An 18,407-nucleotide genomic window follows, 5' to 3' on the forward strand; every position below is an offset into this window, starting at 1 on the left:
ACAAGGGGTGCTATGCACGCCTCTGGAGTTCTCCTGGCTCACACAGTATAGGGCTATACTCAAGAAAGAACAGGAGAACTTTGTGTTGAACTGATGACCACATTTGCCATCTACTGTATAGACCAAAAGGCTGGATTTTTATCTTTACTGCCAACTAACTGAGGCTGTATATCTGAAATGCCCTTCCCAGCCCATGTTCCTCCTGGAATTACAAATGCTGAAAGCATTCGAAATGCGTATAGTGCATTGCAGATTGAAAATTAAACAGGAAAAAGCAAGTTCTAGATGAGCAGAAGTACCTCACACTGAAAATATCATATTAACCAAGCAATTATACTTTTTCTTTCTTCAGTCCTAAAAGAAAAATATCACCACAAAGGTTACTGGCTTTGACTCCTGAGTTGATTTGAGATGAAGAAGTTATTACTGCACTAATTGTGTCACGACTATTAACCGATAATTAAATGAAACCAGAAACAAACGTCTTGTTCTATCATTTTTTCCACACAAGAAACTAGCTCCCAGTAACAACTGGGGCAGGGCAGTCATGGCTACTTATTTTGCTGGACACAGAGCCACTTGGCACTGCTGAAACATTCATGAGCACCAATGCTTAACTGCTGCCGTATTTGTGGTAGGTTTGATGAATGGCTTTACTGATAACTAGGCAGAACAAGATCAGCATCTCCTTGTACTCTTTCCCATCCTCAGCTCAGAGAAAGATAATTAGTAATAAGTAAAGAGATCTTGAAGTGATAAGGGAACACTGTACTTACAGGATTTGACCTCTTACCTAACACAGGCTAGAAACTTTTCCAGTGATTGAGCACCAGGACTAAATGTGAAGGAACATCCTTTGGAAAGATGCTCATTCTTGATAGATTTTAAATGTCAGAGATGCTGCTGTACCTTATACATTGCCATTCCACTGATTAATTATCCTCTCTGCTGAAACTTTTCTTCACTTTGAGTTGTCCAGTTTCTAGCTCCCAATTCCTTCCTTATCCAATAAACACACTCCTGCTCTGAGCAACATTCTTTTCAGATAGGAGAGTATGGACCACGCCTAATGGCTGAAACCCAACAGGCACAGCAGTGCAAGCCCTGGTGAAGAATACTTTCGTTTCCTCTCCTTAAACACATGGCATTTAATTTATCATAAGGCAGATGTAATCCAGATACGGGGCTGTAAAATTAAAAATGGGTTAGTGTGTAGTTTCAAACAAAGAAGGAAGAAGTTTAGTGGGAAAAGTTTAGTCCAGCAGAATCAGCATCCCTATAATGAGTCAAAAGGTCAGTAGCTGAAGAGAAAAGGTTGTCAGAAGGTTAGAGAAGAAACTCATGCTCACAGAACATGCATCGTCCCTACAGGATGGGGGCTGAAAAGCAAAAAAGTGCATTACAAAGGTGTGCTACATGCCTGGGGATCTCCCATTTACACTGAGCTGACTGGACATATTGCAGAAATCTGCCTATTCCACCCATAAAATGTGGGATCCTTAAAGAATCCCCCTTGTGATGCTGCTGCTTAGCTTACTGCGAGCAGACAGCTCCAAGCATGCCAGACTTCCGCTGTACAATCATTTTACGGACTCCTATCTGCTTAGAATTCAGTCTGCTGCAGAGGGAGGGATGCAGGATCTTACACTTTCACTCCACGGCGTGACAATGCTGAGTGACTCGCTCTGAGCCAGACGGCACCTCCTTCAGCCCAGCAGCGAGAATCTTCAATAATACAAGGAGGCCCCTGGAGGGCAGAAGACAAGTAGCTTGAATTTTCACCCCTATGCTTTACTCTCTCTGAGAAATGGGATGGATTTTGCTCAGAGATGTAAAGTTTACAGGTTTAGCCACCCGACATGTTTTGTTAGAACTTGACCACTTCCACTGATTTAAACTTCACCCACAGGACGCTTTTCAGCATAGGGAAAAAGTAAACCAAACAGGTTGCTTTACCCATGAGAAAAGCCAACAGACGTGCGTGTCACGCTGCCTGCTTTGTGCAATTTAAACTATTTTTGAGCAACCCTCTGGAGCTGAATTCAAAAATGCTCATGAAGTCCTGTATTTTGAAAGGCAACTCATCCACTCTATGAAGGCTCTTCCAAAGGTGCCCTTGTCCAGAAATGATGAGCTGTGAAATACATAGCCTTCAATCTTTTTAGTGCCTTTTAAGGAAACCAGGTTTGTTTCTGTTCTCACATCTTCTGTGGCTCTAGGGACTTACTTTTTTTTTTTTCCCCCCCCCCATTAACTCTTCTTTCTTTACCTTTACAACCACAAAGAGCTGCATGAAAAACATCAGACTCAAGCTCTTCATCACTCATCTGTCCAGATCCCTCCACATATTCCTTATGGCTGGCTTCTTAAGAAACAATAATGACATCAGGCAAGACTCCTGATGCGTTGCTTAGCCTCATATCAGATTTTAGGCCAGAAACATCTCGCTGGCCAGTGCGAGACACAAGACAGTGGGACTAGGTGGCTCCAGCCTTGTGGCTCCTATCTTTCTAGGAAGCAGCACAATCATTCTGCTGCTTTCCATGAGGGCTACCCAATTGCTGCACTGTACTGGATTACAGTGCAGGTCCCAGGAGCCATCTAAGCGTTACTGCATGGTCTTGCTCTTCCAGCAACCAAGTTTGCAACTTTCAGAAAGGAAGAAGCCAATGCTTTGCTCTGGTAAGAATACAGGACAGTACATGCATGAAGTGAAGCATTATTTATGTTGGCACTGCCCTGTCAGGGTACACATCACTGGTAATCCACTGTTAAGATCAGAAATCCATTCTTTGGGCTTTAGATAACTCATAATGAATCTGACCAACTGCACTTGAGATAAGGAACTGTTCAGCAGGCTCCTGAAGCCTGAATCACTACCAGTTAGCTCCTACACATGATGTGAGGGTAGCTGAGGACAGTGCTCTGAGCTGTAACATTTTCAAATTTTTTTTTATCCACTCTGGTTAAACCATTAGCACCAATAATCTCCTGCTGCAGGTAAGCAGTAAATGTTTCCTGGTATCCTTTCACTGTTGTTTAATTTATATTCAAAGAGCTTCCTTGATCTAATACTAGTCTGATGTAGTTGGATTTCAGAATAAGCTAACTGTTTTTAATTATCTGGTTTTCAGAGAGCACCACAAGCACCAGGACTGGATGCAGCTGTAGTGAAAACTTGAGGCGGGGAGAAAAGAGAATATGAAAAAGCAACATAAACTTTTCTCTAGTCATAGGGCAGTGAATGTGTGCTGGACCCCAGAAATGACAGCAGTGCAGACAACAGAGACCTTTTATCACATCTCTTGTCCACTCCCACCATATGTGTTCCTTCTGCCCACCTTTGAAAAGAAGTTCAAATTGGTTACTAGACAACTGCAGCCCTTTATGAGTTTAAATCCTTCCCCAGCTGGCACTGAAGAAAGATCCTGCATCTTTGCTGTCCTTATGGTAATTTCTGCAACACATGAACAAGGAATCAGCTGATTTCTGCAATCTTTGACCATCGTGTAAATAGGAGTAGATTGTGACCTACAGTGTCACAATTGGAAACAAACATCAGCCATACCCATGGAAAAGTCTCCACAAGTGGTAAATATACACGGGTGAGAAAGAATAGGTAGGGAGTCTTCAGAATGCACACAAGAGAAGCAAACATCACAATCAAAAATAAGGAACAAAACCAGAAGAACATGCAAAAACAAGACAACCAAGTCTTCAATCCTCCTGGATTTCGACCAGAGAGGGAAGAGACCAGGGGAAGAGGGGCTGCTTCCCATGCATGCAGTCATGTGGGAAGGTTACTGGTGTTAGTTTTGTTTCCCTGGCAAACCCCAGCCTAAATCCTTTCCAGGTGTTGGTCCAAGACAATAAGGTGATTTCGGTATTCATGGATTGAAAAAAAGCCAATTGCTTCCTGGTTTTCAAAATTATTTGTTTAGTTGGGGAAGCAGAACAGCAGGAGTTTCCCTCCCTCCCCCCCTTCAGATTATGCACAGAGTATTAAGTAAAGTTGTAAAAATCACAACATTGCAGAAATTGTTCTCACTACCACACACTTTACTTGGAGACTGATTTCATCTCCAGAAGCTGCAAGGGTCAATCATTTGCTTCTTGATTTCATGGAGATCACCATCTACTGTAACTGTTGCTGGTAAATGAGTTCAGATTAAATCCCTTGCCAGGCTCCGAGACACCGTGTGGGAGGAAGAGGTGCTCTGGCAAGAAAGGTGCAATAGTACTTCTGATGCAAATTGTGCGAAGTCTAGCTCCCATCCTGTACTCTGCGTGTGCCTATATATACTGCTTTATAAAAACACAGTTCCCACTCTAGCTATGCTTAAGTTTTACTTATGATAAAAAAGTCTTTCTTAAATCATAATGTGACATACTTACCAATAACTAAATTTTAGAGATAGGGAGTTTTGGATTCTTTTGATAGGTTACTAAATATGTATAGTGTGAATATGTGTGTGTGTGTGTGTCTGTATCTATATAAACGTGTACTGTATAGGGTCAAAATGCTGATAAAGCAACAGGTGATATGGTGTTCACGTTATGTGAGCATCTGCCCACAACCTCCCATCACCTGGCAGTCTGTAGTTGGCACACTGGCACCCTGAACGGCAAAAGCATTTTTGCCATTGGTGTTAATGCCAAGTGGGTTTTAGAACCTTACTAGAATGCTGACTGTTGGATTCTGAGAGCAAAAGAAGCAAATGACGGAGCCTCCTTTTTTTTTTTTTCCCCCAAGTTTTTTCAAGCTCAGTGTGGAAAACTGAAGTTGAGTTCTTCATATGCAGACAGTGGTGAGCGACTTCTCCAAAAGGCTTGTAGAAGGATTTTGGAGTGATGGAATTTGGAAATCCCTGGTCACTGACCAGAGGGGAATCCTCACCCCAAATCTAGGCAACCAATCAGAACAAAGTATTTTACCTTCTGTTCACCAGCGTGGACGACATCATCAGCACCATGCAAGCCACATGACAAAGTCACATGATACGCACGCACATGATTGGTTGAAAGGAAAGTGGAGGAGGTCACATGGAAAATACAAAAAAATTAAAAAACTGATGTAAACAATGGGCAAGGGAAAAATCAACAACAGAATTACAGACTAAATAAAATAGAAACAAAATTAAATTAGCCAGTATATATCAGAAACACTGGGGAGACAGTAAAATCGCCTGGAAATATAAGAATATTAAACCACGGAGAGCACTGAGTTACGACCTTGTGTTAGGCACAGCAGCAGTCTGCTTATTAATACCAAGTCAAAGAAGAAACAAAAATTATTGTAGAGTGTGCACCGGAACTTGGACAGCTGAAGGAATCCACAAGACTGTTGGATACAAGACTGTTGGAAAGAAAAAGGGAATACATTGTTATTCAGAAACAGTCCAGGCAGCAGAGGTGAAATGGTCAAAATCATAGCCCACATAGTTCAGTGAAGACAAACCTTGGCATTTCACATTGATGTATTCTCCCCTCTGCAGAAACAAATGTCTTCCTAAATACCAATATCAGTAACAACTGAAAAGGAGAAAAATCTACTACGTGTTTACATTTCCCAGGACAGAGCTTTCAATCAAAGAGCTGCAACCAGAATCTGGTCAGACTGACAGCTATCACTCAGAGGGCACAAACTCCATCCATCACATTCAGCCTGAAGATTCAAGGAATGGCATGAGTCACGCACAATGAATTACACTGATGATTTCGTGTGTGCAAGGGGCTTTTCTGTCAAAGAGGAGAAGATGAAGTACTCTGCACTGGAAATTAATTACAAAGATGGCACGTGGAAGACAGCTACTGCTGAAAGAGATGAAAAAGTGCACAGACTGTGACAGGGGCACGGAATAAAAAAAAATAATCAGTTGTTGGACTGGAGGACATCACTAACTCCATGCTCTGTTTCCCTTCCTAAATTACTATCTACTTTAAAACTTGCATTTTTTATGATCATTCCTCTGTCTCGTCTTAATGAGGCTACTTCACAGTGCTCTGGTCCTTCCCTGTTAATATGATGTAAAGAGAATTAAACCTTCAATCTTTTGGGTGCTTATATCTGACAAGATTAAGGGCATACCATTACCGGGGAAAGAACTGATGATACAAAACATAAAATCAATTTGTTACATCTAAACTTTCAATCCATTGTCTCTAGTTATAAACATAGATTCATGGAACTCTAGGCAGGAGCATCATGAAGGAGGGAAGCTGAGTTACTGTGAGATTGCCTGGAAAGGCATTCAGTGTCTCCTGCTCATGAGGAAACATATTTCCAAATCCCCAGTAAATTTAAGGTAACATAAGATTTAAAAACAGGCAAGAGATGTTGACTTTCAGATCGCTTCCTCCAGAGAGAAAGCTTTAAAGAACAAGGGCAAGTTTAGCAGTATAAATATAACCAAAAGCTACTTTGGATGAGGCTTCTAAGACACAGATGACATCTGGAAATACTGTCCTTAGCTTAAAACCTTGAAATTCATCCTGCTGTCATGGGTAGAAGTCAGGCAGTCAGAACACTGATTGTCTTGGAGCTTGCAGGAGGAACGAGGCCCTGGTACCCACAGGCAGTGCTGTGAACCTGAAAACACAAGGGCTTTCAGTCAGCTCTGTTTCTCTCGGGACCAAGGAACCTGGCAAAAATGTCTTTTATAGCTACTGTTATTATCAGGGCTTGTTAAGAGATATGGACCACTGGCCAGCTTACTCCCAGATCATATTTTTAAAAAGCACGAAAAGGAGAGGTGCAGTTTTGTCTGTTCTCCCAAGCTCCACAGCTAACTAGATCTTAAGGGTTGTCTCTGAACATGAAGTTCACTCAGAGACAGGGACCTCAGCATTGTTTGCCTCAAGGCACTGCAACAGTAGCTCTTGGATTCTGGTTGGACACAGGCAGTGGCAGAGAACAGACACATGTGTACTCACTTCTGGTAAATCTGGAACGAGTGAAAGGGAAAACAAAAAGAAAAGGAGTGTGAAAGTCAAATTAATCAACAGCTGCTATCAAACTTTCACTTTTTCTGTAAACAAGCTTCCCAAACACGCACATGTCTATCTTGTTATAATAAATACTTGGTGGCCAGGCCTGTTTCTTGGGGGAAGAATTTCCAAAGCAAAAAAAAAAAGAGTCAGCAGCTCCTTGGGATGCCCATGTCACCTTTTTCCCAAGACCGCAACCTATTTTGATTTGACTGGATGCACTGTGCAAGATAACACGGATTTTATAGAAAAAATACACTTGGCTTTCCATCTGCATGTCTCTTGCTCAGTGTCCTCCACCTCCCTCATCCTGCAACTTTTGAATCTCTTGGCCAGTATCTAGTAAATACAACAGAAGTTCCTATAGATTCTGAAAAAACAGGAGGCCAGATAAAGACCCAAGTTAGTACCTCAACTGAAAAAAAAAAAACCTTTTTCAAGTGACCTCAAACATTGCTAGGCAAAACAGATTCCACAGTGGAGACAGCAGCAAGAACAACTTTATTACTGCCACTAATACAGCACTATTTATCCAAGCAACCTAAGAGGATTAAGTCAAAGGAGATACACATTCCTAAACTTCTTATATGACTATAGTCACCTCCCATATGATCACAAAGTCAGAAACTCTAAATTCAGTGAAGAAACTCCGTTCAGCTTCATTAGGTTTCAGTTAGATCCATCGTTCTTTCCTGACTTCATGATGCTACACAGCAGCTCTTAATTTCTAATTGCTCTTGGTTTCATCCATTTAACCACTGAGGTTAGGTGAGGGTAAGACACAAGATCATTCAGCATCATCATCGATAATTAAATGATGCAAACTTATAAGAGCATCTGCCTTGTGCCAATGCCCTTTTATGCTGTTGAACACAGCATATTCATATGCTGCAGAACAACTTAGCATACAAAACAAATTTGTCTACTATTTGCATAAACTGACTATGTACCCAAATGCCAATGAGGCAGTGAGGTGTCAGGTCTGCTTCTGTTCAGTGTAAGAGCCTGAACTTCAGCGTAGGTGAAAATGGAAACTTTTACCCTTAGAAAACCCAACAGTCACACATACATCCTCCCCCCCCGCACCCCCCCACCTCAAAAAAGTGTGGAAAATGTTTATCATGAACTAGCTCTTAGTAGCTTTTCTGGGTAAAAAGACCCATTCTTTTTAAGGAACAAAGGATGTTCTGCAGAACATTAACACGTTTTCCCTCACAAGAGAAGCTATATCCTAGCCCCACACGTGAACAGCCATAATGGAATCTACCTCCTAAGAAATAAAAGATTATTAGTAGACCTGCTGGTTGCCACCTTTCCCCTGCCCTTCACCCTCCCCACCCCACCCTCCAAATCTGATTTGAATTAAAAGTTCTCTTCAGCAATACAGAACCACTGTGACTTCAGATGCATCAGGAATTACGGTTTGGCATGTTGTATACATGAAAAATACTGCAAGAATGAAAGCATTTGTTGTGGTCACTGATAAAAATACATTTCATGCAACGTGTAAGACCAGGGAACGTGCCAGTCATAAATGCAGTAATAACTTTTTTAAAAATTCCTTTGACAGTTCTAGACTAGCTGTACTACCCTCTCCCTCCATCCCAAACCCCCAAACAATCACACACTTCATGCGTTTAGTATCTTTCCATTGAGAAGTGATGAACCATTTCTAACCCACTGCAAGTAAAACACACAGATTTATAGCCAGTCTGAAAGACCATACTCACAGAAACACACACGTTTTATTATTGTGAATCAAAAGAAAGGCATTTGACTTTGTAGAAATGATTTTGTCCAAAACACACATATGCACCATGCAAACCTACGTCTTCCTCAGTGTTTTTCTCCACCTTCCAGAACTGTGTTGCAAATATTTGCTTGGCTTTCATGTCAGCATATGATTGGCTATAAATCTCCGACAAGTAGGGATTAAAATCACACATCTGATACATCCACTCAGTACGAGGAAGGTGCATCACTGAACTCTCAACAGCTCGTCTAAACCAGACATTTCAAAAGGTTCTTTTACGTACAAATCAACTAATGCAAGTTTTAGCTATTTTTCCTTAGACTACTCAGATCCAGCATGGAAGCATCTGCTTACCTGACTCAGTCTCACTAGGAATGGCTAACCAACAATGTACCAAGCAAGAACTGAGGGAATCTGAATCCAATTCCCATTTCAGATATGGACTTACGAAGTCTTAGACCTCTTTTAATGCAGGCATGGCATCAGTGGTAAGATGGGGCAATGCTCCCTCTCCCCACAGTCCCCTCTCCTGTCATATATTCTACCTCCTCATTTGTGTCTTCTTTCAACGTCCAACATCTATAGTTGTAGTATCAACTGTATCTCCCTAAATTCACAGAAAATAGAGCAAGGCAGGGTAGTAAGAAGATTCTTTAGTCCAAGTCCCTTCTGTGAAGGCAGCTTCAACACTAAAATCACTAATGAAAAATGTGAAAGGAAAACATTTCTTTTGGAAATGATAATTATCTTTTTTTTTTCCCCCCCCTCTTTCTCCCCCTCCTTTTTTAACTGCATGCTTGGTAGGACAACACGAGGAGGAGGAAGAGTGGTACCATGCTGGGTTCTTAACAGCTACATGCTCACACAACACATTAATGCCAGATCGTTGGTTAACAGACATCAAAGTAATGTGGCACAGTGCTTTAATTCCCTTGGTAGAAGGGCTACAGCATAACAAATAGCACTCCAGACCAAAGGGAAGCAGTTCCCATCTACTCACTTGGTGGCTCTGAGCTTTCTGATTCAGCAAGAGGCTGAGTTGCTATGGAAACATGAAGGTTAGATAGGACATGTAAAGGTGAAGCATACCATGTAAATAAGACGCAGAGGCAATAGAAAGGAAAGAGAGGAGGTCAATGAGGAGAGCGAGAATGGTACCGATTCCTTACGACAGATGTGGATTACCTGAAGAGGCTGCAGAAACTGCTCTGCTGCTGCTGTTTTCCAGCCCCTCTCCACAGGCAGAGTTGTGCTGCCAGACACAGGCCCCTCCAGGTGACAGGGAAGCCAGCCTGCACCGCATGGTTCCTGCAGCAACCTACAGCTCCAAGGGTCCCTACTGATGCTTTTTCATCCTGAAGAGTTTGGAAGCTCTGAATCTAATTTCAGAGACAGCTACAGCATTTTTGACTACTTTTAGCCCAAATAGCAACTGAGGTTCACATGCTGCTAGCCTGTTAAATACTGGAATTTCTGGGAGGCCCTCTAGAGCAGGACACTGTTGCTAGCTTTTGCCCAACTATAGAAGACAAAGGAGCAAGGACCAATAAGAACTTACCCTTCTGACACACCATCCTTTCTCACCTCTAGGCACTAGGGCAGAGAGGAGGAAAAAAGATCTAACAGCTCAACAAGGTGTAAGCACCCTTGAGAAATAAGGCAGTTTTGAGAGAAGAGTCGGACTGAAAGCCCCTTGGGAACCCTGCTGAGCACACCACTCCCGAGAGCAAAGGCAGTACAAGCACTGAATACAAGGATTACCAGGACAGAAGGACAAAGAAGAATGTCTCTACTTGCAAAAGTCGTGGGAAGAACGCAGCGTGAGAGACACGAGTTGTGAGGGATTTCTCTACTATTGTATATAGCATCTTTAAAAACAAAAGAATTATCACTGTCACGTCTTCAAGACCAGGCAGAGAATTACAGCTATAAAGAGGGGTAAATCAGACATCTTGAGAGTCTGGAGAGCAGTGCTGTGGAAAGAGATCTGGTGATCTGAGTTGATGGCAAGTTGAATATGAGCCAACAGTGTGCCCTGGCAGCCAAAAGGGCCAACCATGGCCTGGGGTCCATCAAGCACAGTGTAGCTAGCCAGTCGAGGGGGCTGACTGTCCTACTCTACACTGCACTGGGGCATCCTCACCTCGAGTACTGGGTGCAGTTTTGGGTGCCTCAGTGTAAGAAGGACATCAGACTATTAGAGTGTGTCCAGAGGAAGGTGACCAAGATGGTGAAAGGTCTTGGCAAGATTTACGAGGAGCGGCTGAGGTCACTTGGCTTGTTCAGCTGAGGGGTTGCCCTCATTGCAGTCTACAACTTCCTCAAGGGGGGCAGCAGAGGGGGAGGTGCCAACCTCCTCTCTCTGGTGGGTAGTGATAGGAAACAAGGAAATGGAATGAAGTTGCATCAGGGGAAGTTCAGATTGGACATTAGAGAAAGGATCTTTACCGAGAGGGTGGTTGGTCACTGGAACAGGCTCCCCAGGGAAGTGGTAAAGGCACCAAGCCTGTCAGAGTTCAAGGAGCATCTGGACAATGCTCTTAGTCACATGGTTTAGTTTTAGGTAGTCCTGCAAGGAGCAGGGAGTCGGACTCAATGATCCTTATGGGTCCCTTCCAACTTGAGATGTTCTATGTTTCTATGATTTCCTTTTCCTCCCGTGGTGATATCACTGCTGCTGGTGTGAGGGGAGAACAGGATAGACCCCAGGGTGGTTTGCAACCTAAAGCTGACTATGCAGATTTAAAAAAAAATATGAAGCAGGATATAAAGAGATGAGTTTTCTTCCACAGCTCCAGAAGTTGTCTTAGTAACAGGCTTAGGGAAGCACAAGTCCTTCCCTGCTGATCACTTGAGTATCTTCCGCTCTATTTAGCTGAGAAACTAAACTCTTTATTAGCTGTGTTGATTTCAGAAAATTTACCTTCACACCACAAAAGCTGAGCATATGCCATAAGATGTCCCCAAGAATGGAACACAGTGATCAGAAATCTTAACGGCAAAGGCCAGTGACAACCACTACCTTTCACACGGGCAGGGCTTCACTCTACATCTTTCTCTTGATCTCTCTCCTTCCATAAGTCCAGCATACCTGGGAGCTCTCTGTGGCTTTTCTCTGTCCTGGAAATCAAACTTATGCTTATCTGTAGTTTCTCTACCTGAAGATTCAGTCTTCACTCGGGGGAAAAAAATAAGATAAAAAAGAAAAAATATATATATATACAGAAAAGAAGCAAAACACCCAAGGATGTTAGGCAGACTGCACCACACTCAGTGAGGAGATGCATGCAGAGCAAAGCGGAACAAAGACAACAGCCTCTTCTACCATACTCACTCTCTGCTAAACAGGAGGTGGGTGCAGCAGGACTTGCTAAAGAAAGAGAAAGGAAGGTGAGGAGGGGAGTTGACTCCTGTTAAATATTGCCAAAAGATGGCAAGTTAAAAAACAAACTGGTAAGATTTTGTCAGATCAAGCCTCTCTGGACACAGAGCTCGAGCAAAGCAAATGCACTTTGCCAGACTTGCGTTTTGGATCCTCTGTGAGTTCTTGCTTTAAACCAACTTTCTCACGACACAGGATCACTGAACACGCACCACTGTTCACCAGCGTTCCCAGGAGTTCAGACCAATGCTGTTTAAGGCCAGCAGAGATGCTGGCCAGCACTGTGTGTAAGGCAGCAAAACATAGCCTACATCACCACTGTTTTCGTGAAGGCCACTGCTAACTATCTGATTGCCAGCTTAGGAGCTGATGGAATTTGGGGATTATTTTAGTGTTGGTTTGGTTTTTTTTTACATTAAGATATTTTGATATCAAAAACAAATGCACCATACACACACACACACTCTTGTGGTTTCACAAACGTTTGGGCCCCGCCCCACCTGCACAACAACAAGAAACAGCTGGGGCTCAAAAAAAAAAAAAACCCGTTCACAAGCTCAGTGTGCAGCCTTTGTTTGTCTTCAGATTTACAACGAAAAGCAAATTGTTGGGGTGAAAATACAAACCCCAGTCAAGTTAGACAGATATCCTTTCAACCCCACAATTCTCACCTGTGCTAGTACAGTACATCAATTATCACTAATTACTTGGGCCTTCATGTGCCTCTAAAATAGAAAGAAACTACTTTTTGCTTATTGAGGAAAATTTTTTAAAAATCAAAACAACTATGGACATATCCCAGCAGCCATTAAAAAATGGTGTCAGTTTTTACATTCAAGTACAAACATTAAATAATAGGGCAAGAAAAACCAGTTGCTTTGGCTAGTCTGAAAATGCAGCCCTGGCTGGTGTCAAGACACAGTTTTTATATTCTTTCCTGTAAAATTTCTGAAACATTTCTGTGATCTTCAAATCATACCAGACTAGGGGACACCCAACACTTTCCTGATTTTGACTTTGCCCACAAACAGGTAATATTGTGTGACTGGAATTCCAGCACAGATGCAAAAAGGCTTTTCTGTCATGCCAACAATCTCTTCACCATTGCTGCAACCCAGTTCAGGATCTGAGATGGGCTCTGAGAACCCCAGAGAAGGAACTGGAGAAATGAATGCTCAGAAGGATCACAGCTGCAAGGCATAAATGTGCTTGAAAGAGCATCAGCAGAATTTAATTTGTAGATAAAGATATGTTATAGCCCACGAAGAAAGAAAAAAGAAATGGAACTTACCCTACAAGGGAGCAGATTTAGGGACTACAGACTGATTGATGGATGATTGCCACATTAAAAAAAAAGGCAAAAAGCTCTACTACAGGCGTCATTTAATGTTCTTCAAAGCCACGTACCTGTCCCCAAGCGATGAACATGAGGCTTGGCAGACAGATCTGTCGATATGGCTGAAACAAAGCTTTTAATGTTCTTTTTCCTCTCTTTTTAATTTTATCTTTTCCCTTTTCCTGTGGTACTGGCCTGCACAGAGACTGAATACCTCAGCCCTTATCTCCCTTGTGTATCACCGACTACGTCCAATTCAGAAGGGCCTACCAAATAATTTGCCTGGCAGTTACAACACTAACCACGATTAACTTCATGTAAGGGATAGATTACTTCTACCGAAATTACCAGGCTCCAAACAATTTTAGGCAACAGACTGCACATATGTTCTGGAATCATGTCTCCCAGTTGACTCTTTGTAACTACGGCAAGTTGCAATTCTGGCTATCCATCTGTCCATTCATTCATCCATCTTGACTACCAAGCCATCCATCCTGGTAGTGGTCCACTAAGTCCAAATTTTCATATAATACAATCTTTAAGGGAAAACAGCACAAGCATGATTCAAATCCTGTAATTAGGGTTAAACAACCCCGTATCTTTCCTTTTTTATTTTTTTTAACTTCAGCTTCAGAAATCTCAAAGAACGCGACAGCAGCTTCATAAAGCTTGCCGATGCCATCTTGGGAATAACAACAGTTCACCACAAGGACACCTACTTTAATAAACAGAATAATGCCCACTTAGATAAAGAGGTTTCTTTTAGCTGCCATTGATGAACTCCGATTTGAAGGGTACAAAGCTATGAAGCATACAATGTTTCACTGAACCCAACTGACAATTAAACATATCCATCAAATCTCTCTAACTCATTTCACATTAGGAAGGGGGAAACATGCATTTTTTTATTTAGTATGAGGTTTATTTATTTGAGTGTACAATTTACACAAGTGCTGGAAGACTGTCCAAAGACTATTAAGGGTAAAAGTATTAGTGAGAAGAGGTGAGAAATGTGGATTTCTTCTTGAAGTTTTTGCTTTCAAAATTGTGAAGATATTCAAAATTAATTCTGAAGTTTTTGGTTGGCTCTTAATTGGTCTAGACCAGATCTGCAATTTAGCTAAAACTTTCTCCTGTGTTGGTTTTTTTTTCCCCTGAAATTACCTGCATTTCATTAAAGTTTGAAAATTTTTAATTGATTCACAAACATGAAGCCTTCCACTACTCCATTCTGTAGTCAACAAGCTAACTATTGTTATTAGACAATCACTAAGTTAAATATTTGAATTGCATGCTTTACAGTAAAGACAAAGATGTTAACCCCTCACTATGTTCTAAAAAGAACAGTATTACCCATAGTAAGATGACTATTCTAATGTCAGTCGTATTAGGAAATGGACAATACCAGTTACTTCATTTCTAAAGACCCTGAGAGGAAAAAGGTACTAGATTAAAAACTAATGTTATGTATGTTAGAGGAACATAAAGAGTGAAAGAAACGCAGAGAGGCACTTACGTGAGTGAGGGATGCCTGCAGTTTTTCCATGGATGGAACACAGACAAAAAGTAAAGACAGAGATAGACAAAAAAAATAAAATGTAGAAGAGGTGAGAAGAGAAGATAGAGAACATGGAGCTGGAAAATCAAAATACCACCATCTGTCTCAAATCTCGGATCAAGACCATGCACAGCTCACAGGGCCTCAAGGCATGCACATACATGGGCTAGGAATATTGCTCGCTCGGAATTCAGGAGAAGGTCCTGCACAATGGTTTCAGAAGAGCTATGAAATAGGTACACAAGTACGGGTGGGATGGTGGGAAGAAGGTGGCTGTGGATCTCAATGCAAGGGGAATGGGAAAGAAGAAGCCCAGGGGTTGTGTGCGGTTGAATACATATCCTAATACCTGGATGAAGCTGTGTACAAGGATAAGAGACCACCTCTCCCCTGCCTGCTTTTGTCACATCTCCCCTACCTACTCTACACTTTTTTTTTTCCTCTTTCTCTCCTTCCCATTTTGTATAACACTCTGGTTTTTAATTCTTGCCTCTTTTGTTCCTGGTTGAAACAGGAGGGAAAGCGTTAGGCCACAGCAGAGCTTTCTGCCACTGGAGTGGAAGATGACCAAAGTAAAGCAGACAAGAGGCTGTGGAAATCACCTTATGTGCTGCATGGGAATCTCAAAGCAGTGATTTGCAGAAAAGAGAAATCCCCCTCTCCCTTCCCCTCCTTGTCCATGGCCAGTCCTATGCTGAACCTCTTAATTTCTGATTTGCAAAAAAACCTGCCTTGCGCCGATGACGTTACATTCTCTATGACCAGTGCCCTTCTCAACTCACTGCTTTTCTTTATTAAAACTCTCCGTTGCATAGACCCTTCTCTTTGACAATACAAAGTTTATCTAGTAACCCAGGGCACAAACTAGTGCAAATAAAATAGTTCCTCTGCCTCCTACCTTCGAAGGAGATTTTTATTTAGTAATGCAATTCACTACAATCAAAAAGCACAACAAAAACAGAGGGTGCAGCAAGGTCTGCGAGAGAAGGTGTCATCCGTGCATGGCAGAGATGCCCTGGAAAGATGCAAGGAAAGAGAACCAGAGAAGCAGAGGGAGATCTCAGTTTTACTTACGAACTGGTTGTGTCTTGAAGTCGGATGGCAGGCTGATCTCCCCCACGCCCTTGCCATTGACCGCAGACAGTCTCACAGAGTAGGTTGTTTCAGGTTTCAGGCCAGTGATAGTGATCATGCCCTCCACATTTGCTGTTGCAGAAATAAGGGGGGAAAAGCAAAGAAAGGCTCAGGCTTTAAGTAAACAATAAATGCCATGTTCTATCATATACTTTTGCCAAGCTCAGCCCATGTAACAGAGCCCTCTTCTGGGCCCAGGCTCACACAGACAGTGCAGACCAAGAGAAAGGTCAGAGCTCCCACCTCTGTGTCAACCAGCTGATTAGAGAGGTGTACTGCCACAGCCCCTCTAGAGGGGATGGAGCAGAGTTCGTGGCAGACACCAGAGGGCATCAGCCCTTGGCCTGTGCCAAGGAGCCCCCTGAAGAATGCTCTTCAAGACCACTGTCACGTGGGGCTCTGACTGCGGAGACATACCACCTAGAACTGCTTATCTGCTGGGCTGCAGGATCCAACCGAAAGCAAAGCCCTTAGCAGGAGAGGAACCCATCTCTCTCCTTTAACAAGCTATAAGGAAGTCAGACACAATCTAAGAGATGGAAAGAACCTGCTGTGGGGTCACTGTGATATGAGGAGGAAATAAGGCTTATTTCTCCTGCACAGACACAAAGGGAGAAATGAGAAAAATAGACCTGACTCTAGATATGATCCCGTCACTCCAGTGGAGACCTAAACAAAGAATTTCAGTTCCAGCCAGGACTGGCAGTGGAAGATTCAGCTCTGAAACAGCACTCCCCTCTTCATAGTCCTCCCAAATCAAAACTCTTTTGGTTTGCTGGACTTAATACATTTTAAGCAGTGTGTATTCCTACAGACAGGGTGTAATGGGAGTTGAGACTTGCTTCTGGAACAGGATGGTTTATGTTCCAAGGGGAACTGAAGGGTAGCTAAAGGGGCTGACAGACAAGGCTTGAAAGCCTTCTGTAGGAAGCACACAGTCACTCCCCGATCAGCAAGTGAAACCTCATTTGATACCAGACACAGGGTTCTTCACCTTATTCAGACAGGATGGTGCGAACAATGAAGGGATACAGAGATGAACATAGTGCTGTAACACACACTCTGTAGGTGGAGAAAGCTGGTGCCCTGTCACACATGTAGAGCTATCAGCACAGTAGGGCCCTCATTTCCAGCTGAAAATTCAAGGTGTCACTGCAAAGCAAATGTTTAAGAACTTGTCTGGGGGCTTAATATAGGAGCTGAAACTGCAAAGCTATGGAACCCTCCACTCTGGCTTTCCCCTAAAGGAAAGAAAGTCTTTTGAGATGCAGGTGGGGGAGGTAACATCCTGTTTTATCATCCTACCTTCTTTTGCATCATACAACCTCGAATGCCATTCTCCCTCTCCCAGTGCCCTCCATTCTGCTTTGTACTTGAGGATGGGCACCCCACCAGTAGCTTCAGGCTCATCAAACTCCACCTGGGCAGTACTGGAGTAAGGCTCCACTCTGTCAATGGAAGGAGAGGACGGAGTATCTGGGGGAGGAAGGGAAAACAACCAGTGATATAGAAGACAGCGGGAAACAAGCTTCAGTGGCAAAGAAAACAGAAAACTGGGAATATCAAACACACCCTTGTCATGGCTTCACAAAGGAGAGGAGAAGGGTAGGCCCGAGGCTCCCCTCAGGAGGGGATTAGCATTTCAGAATGCTAATTAGACAGTGTAGAGACCTTTATCTTGTCCCTCCTCTAAAAGGCTAGAGACTTACAGTACCTTCTTGAAAAGAGGACAACCAGAGCAGAGTAGCAAGAGCATCTTGGGTGCTATTTTGTCCCTATGGTCTCTTCCATAGGGCGCTCCAATGCATAGCTTGACCATTCCTAATCTGTCTTTATGGCAGCCCTGAGAGGATCCCAGAGGCCCTTCCAGTCTGTCGTGCAGTCAGACACTGGACCTCTTTGGTTGGTACACAGTGCTCTGAGGTTTCTATCTTGCACTACCTGTACTATCAGGGATATTTTGCTGATGTTGGGAAACAGAGGTGCACACGCATGCACATACACAATGGCTGTCAGAAACCAAAGATCACAGCTCTGTCAAAGTGTACTGGAAGGGCAGAAAAGAATAAAACCCTTCAGAAACAAGGAAACAGAGATGCTGAGAATCTTGTTATCTACAACCCATCCCAGCACAAAAATCTATGAACAGTCTCTTTGAAAGTAGAAGCTGGCTCTCCTGCTACCCCACCAACACAAACTAGAAAAGAACGGTCACTCTGCCACCTCAGTTCAAGGGCTGCATATGCATTGCCTTATC

The 18,407-nt window shown here is 42.8% G+C and overlaps 1 protein-coding gene across 7 annotated transcripts in view; it reads right to left on the reverse strand.

The window, feature by feature from the left end:
* Nucleotides 1-18,407, reverse strand: part of NCAM1 (neural cell adhesion molecule 1) — a 143,242-nt gene that overhangs the window by 25,703 nt on the left and 99,132 nt on the right. For 6 of the 7 annotated variants that reach the window (XM_074849052.1, XM_074849051.1, XM_074849057.1 and 3 more), the window contains 2 exons: nt 17,456-17,626; nt 16,091-16,222 (listed from right to left, as the gene is read on the reverse strand). In XM_074849052.1, coding sequence (XP_074705153.1) covers nt 16,091-16,222; nt 17,456-17,626 — 303 coding nt within the window. Of the gene's footprint in view, nt 1-8,577; nt 8,581-9,740; nt 9,783-12,074; nt 12,111-14,974; nt 14,990-16,090; nt 16,223-17,455; nt 17,627-18,407 lie in introns of all 7 variants that reach the window. The other variant, XM_074849056.1, reaches the window with a different exon arrangement.

This window comes from Strix aluco, chromosome 23, assembly GCF_031877795.1.
Source record: "Strix aluco isolate bStrAlu1 chromosome 23, bStrAlu1.hap1, whole genome shotgun sequence".
Lineage (NCBI taxonomy): Eukaryota > Metazoa > Chordata > Aves > Strigiformes > Strigidae > Strix > Strix aluco.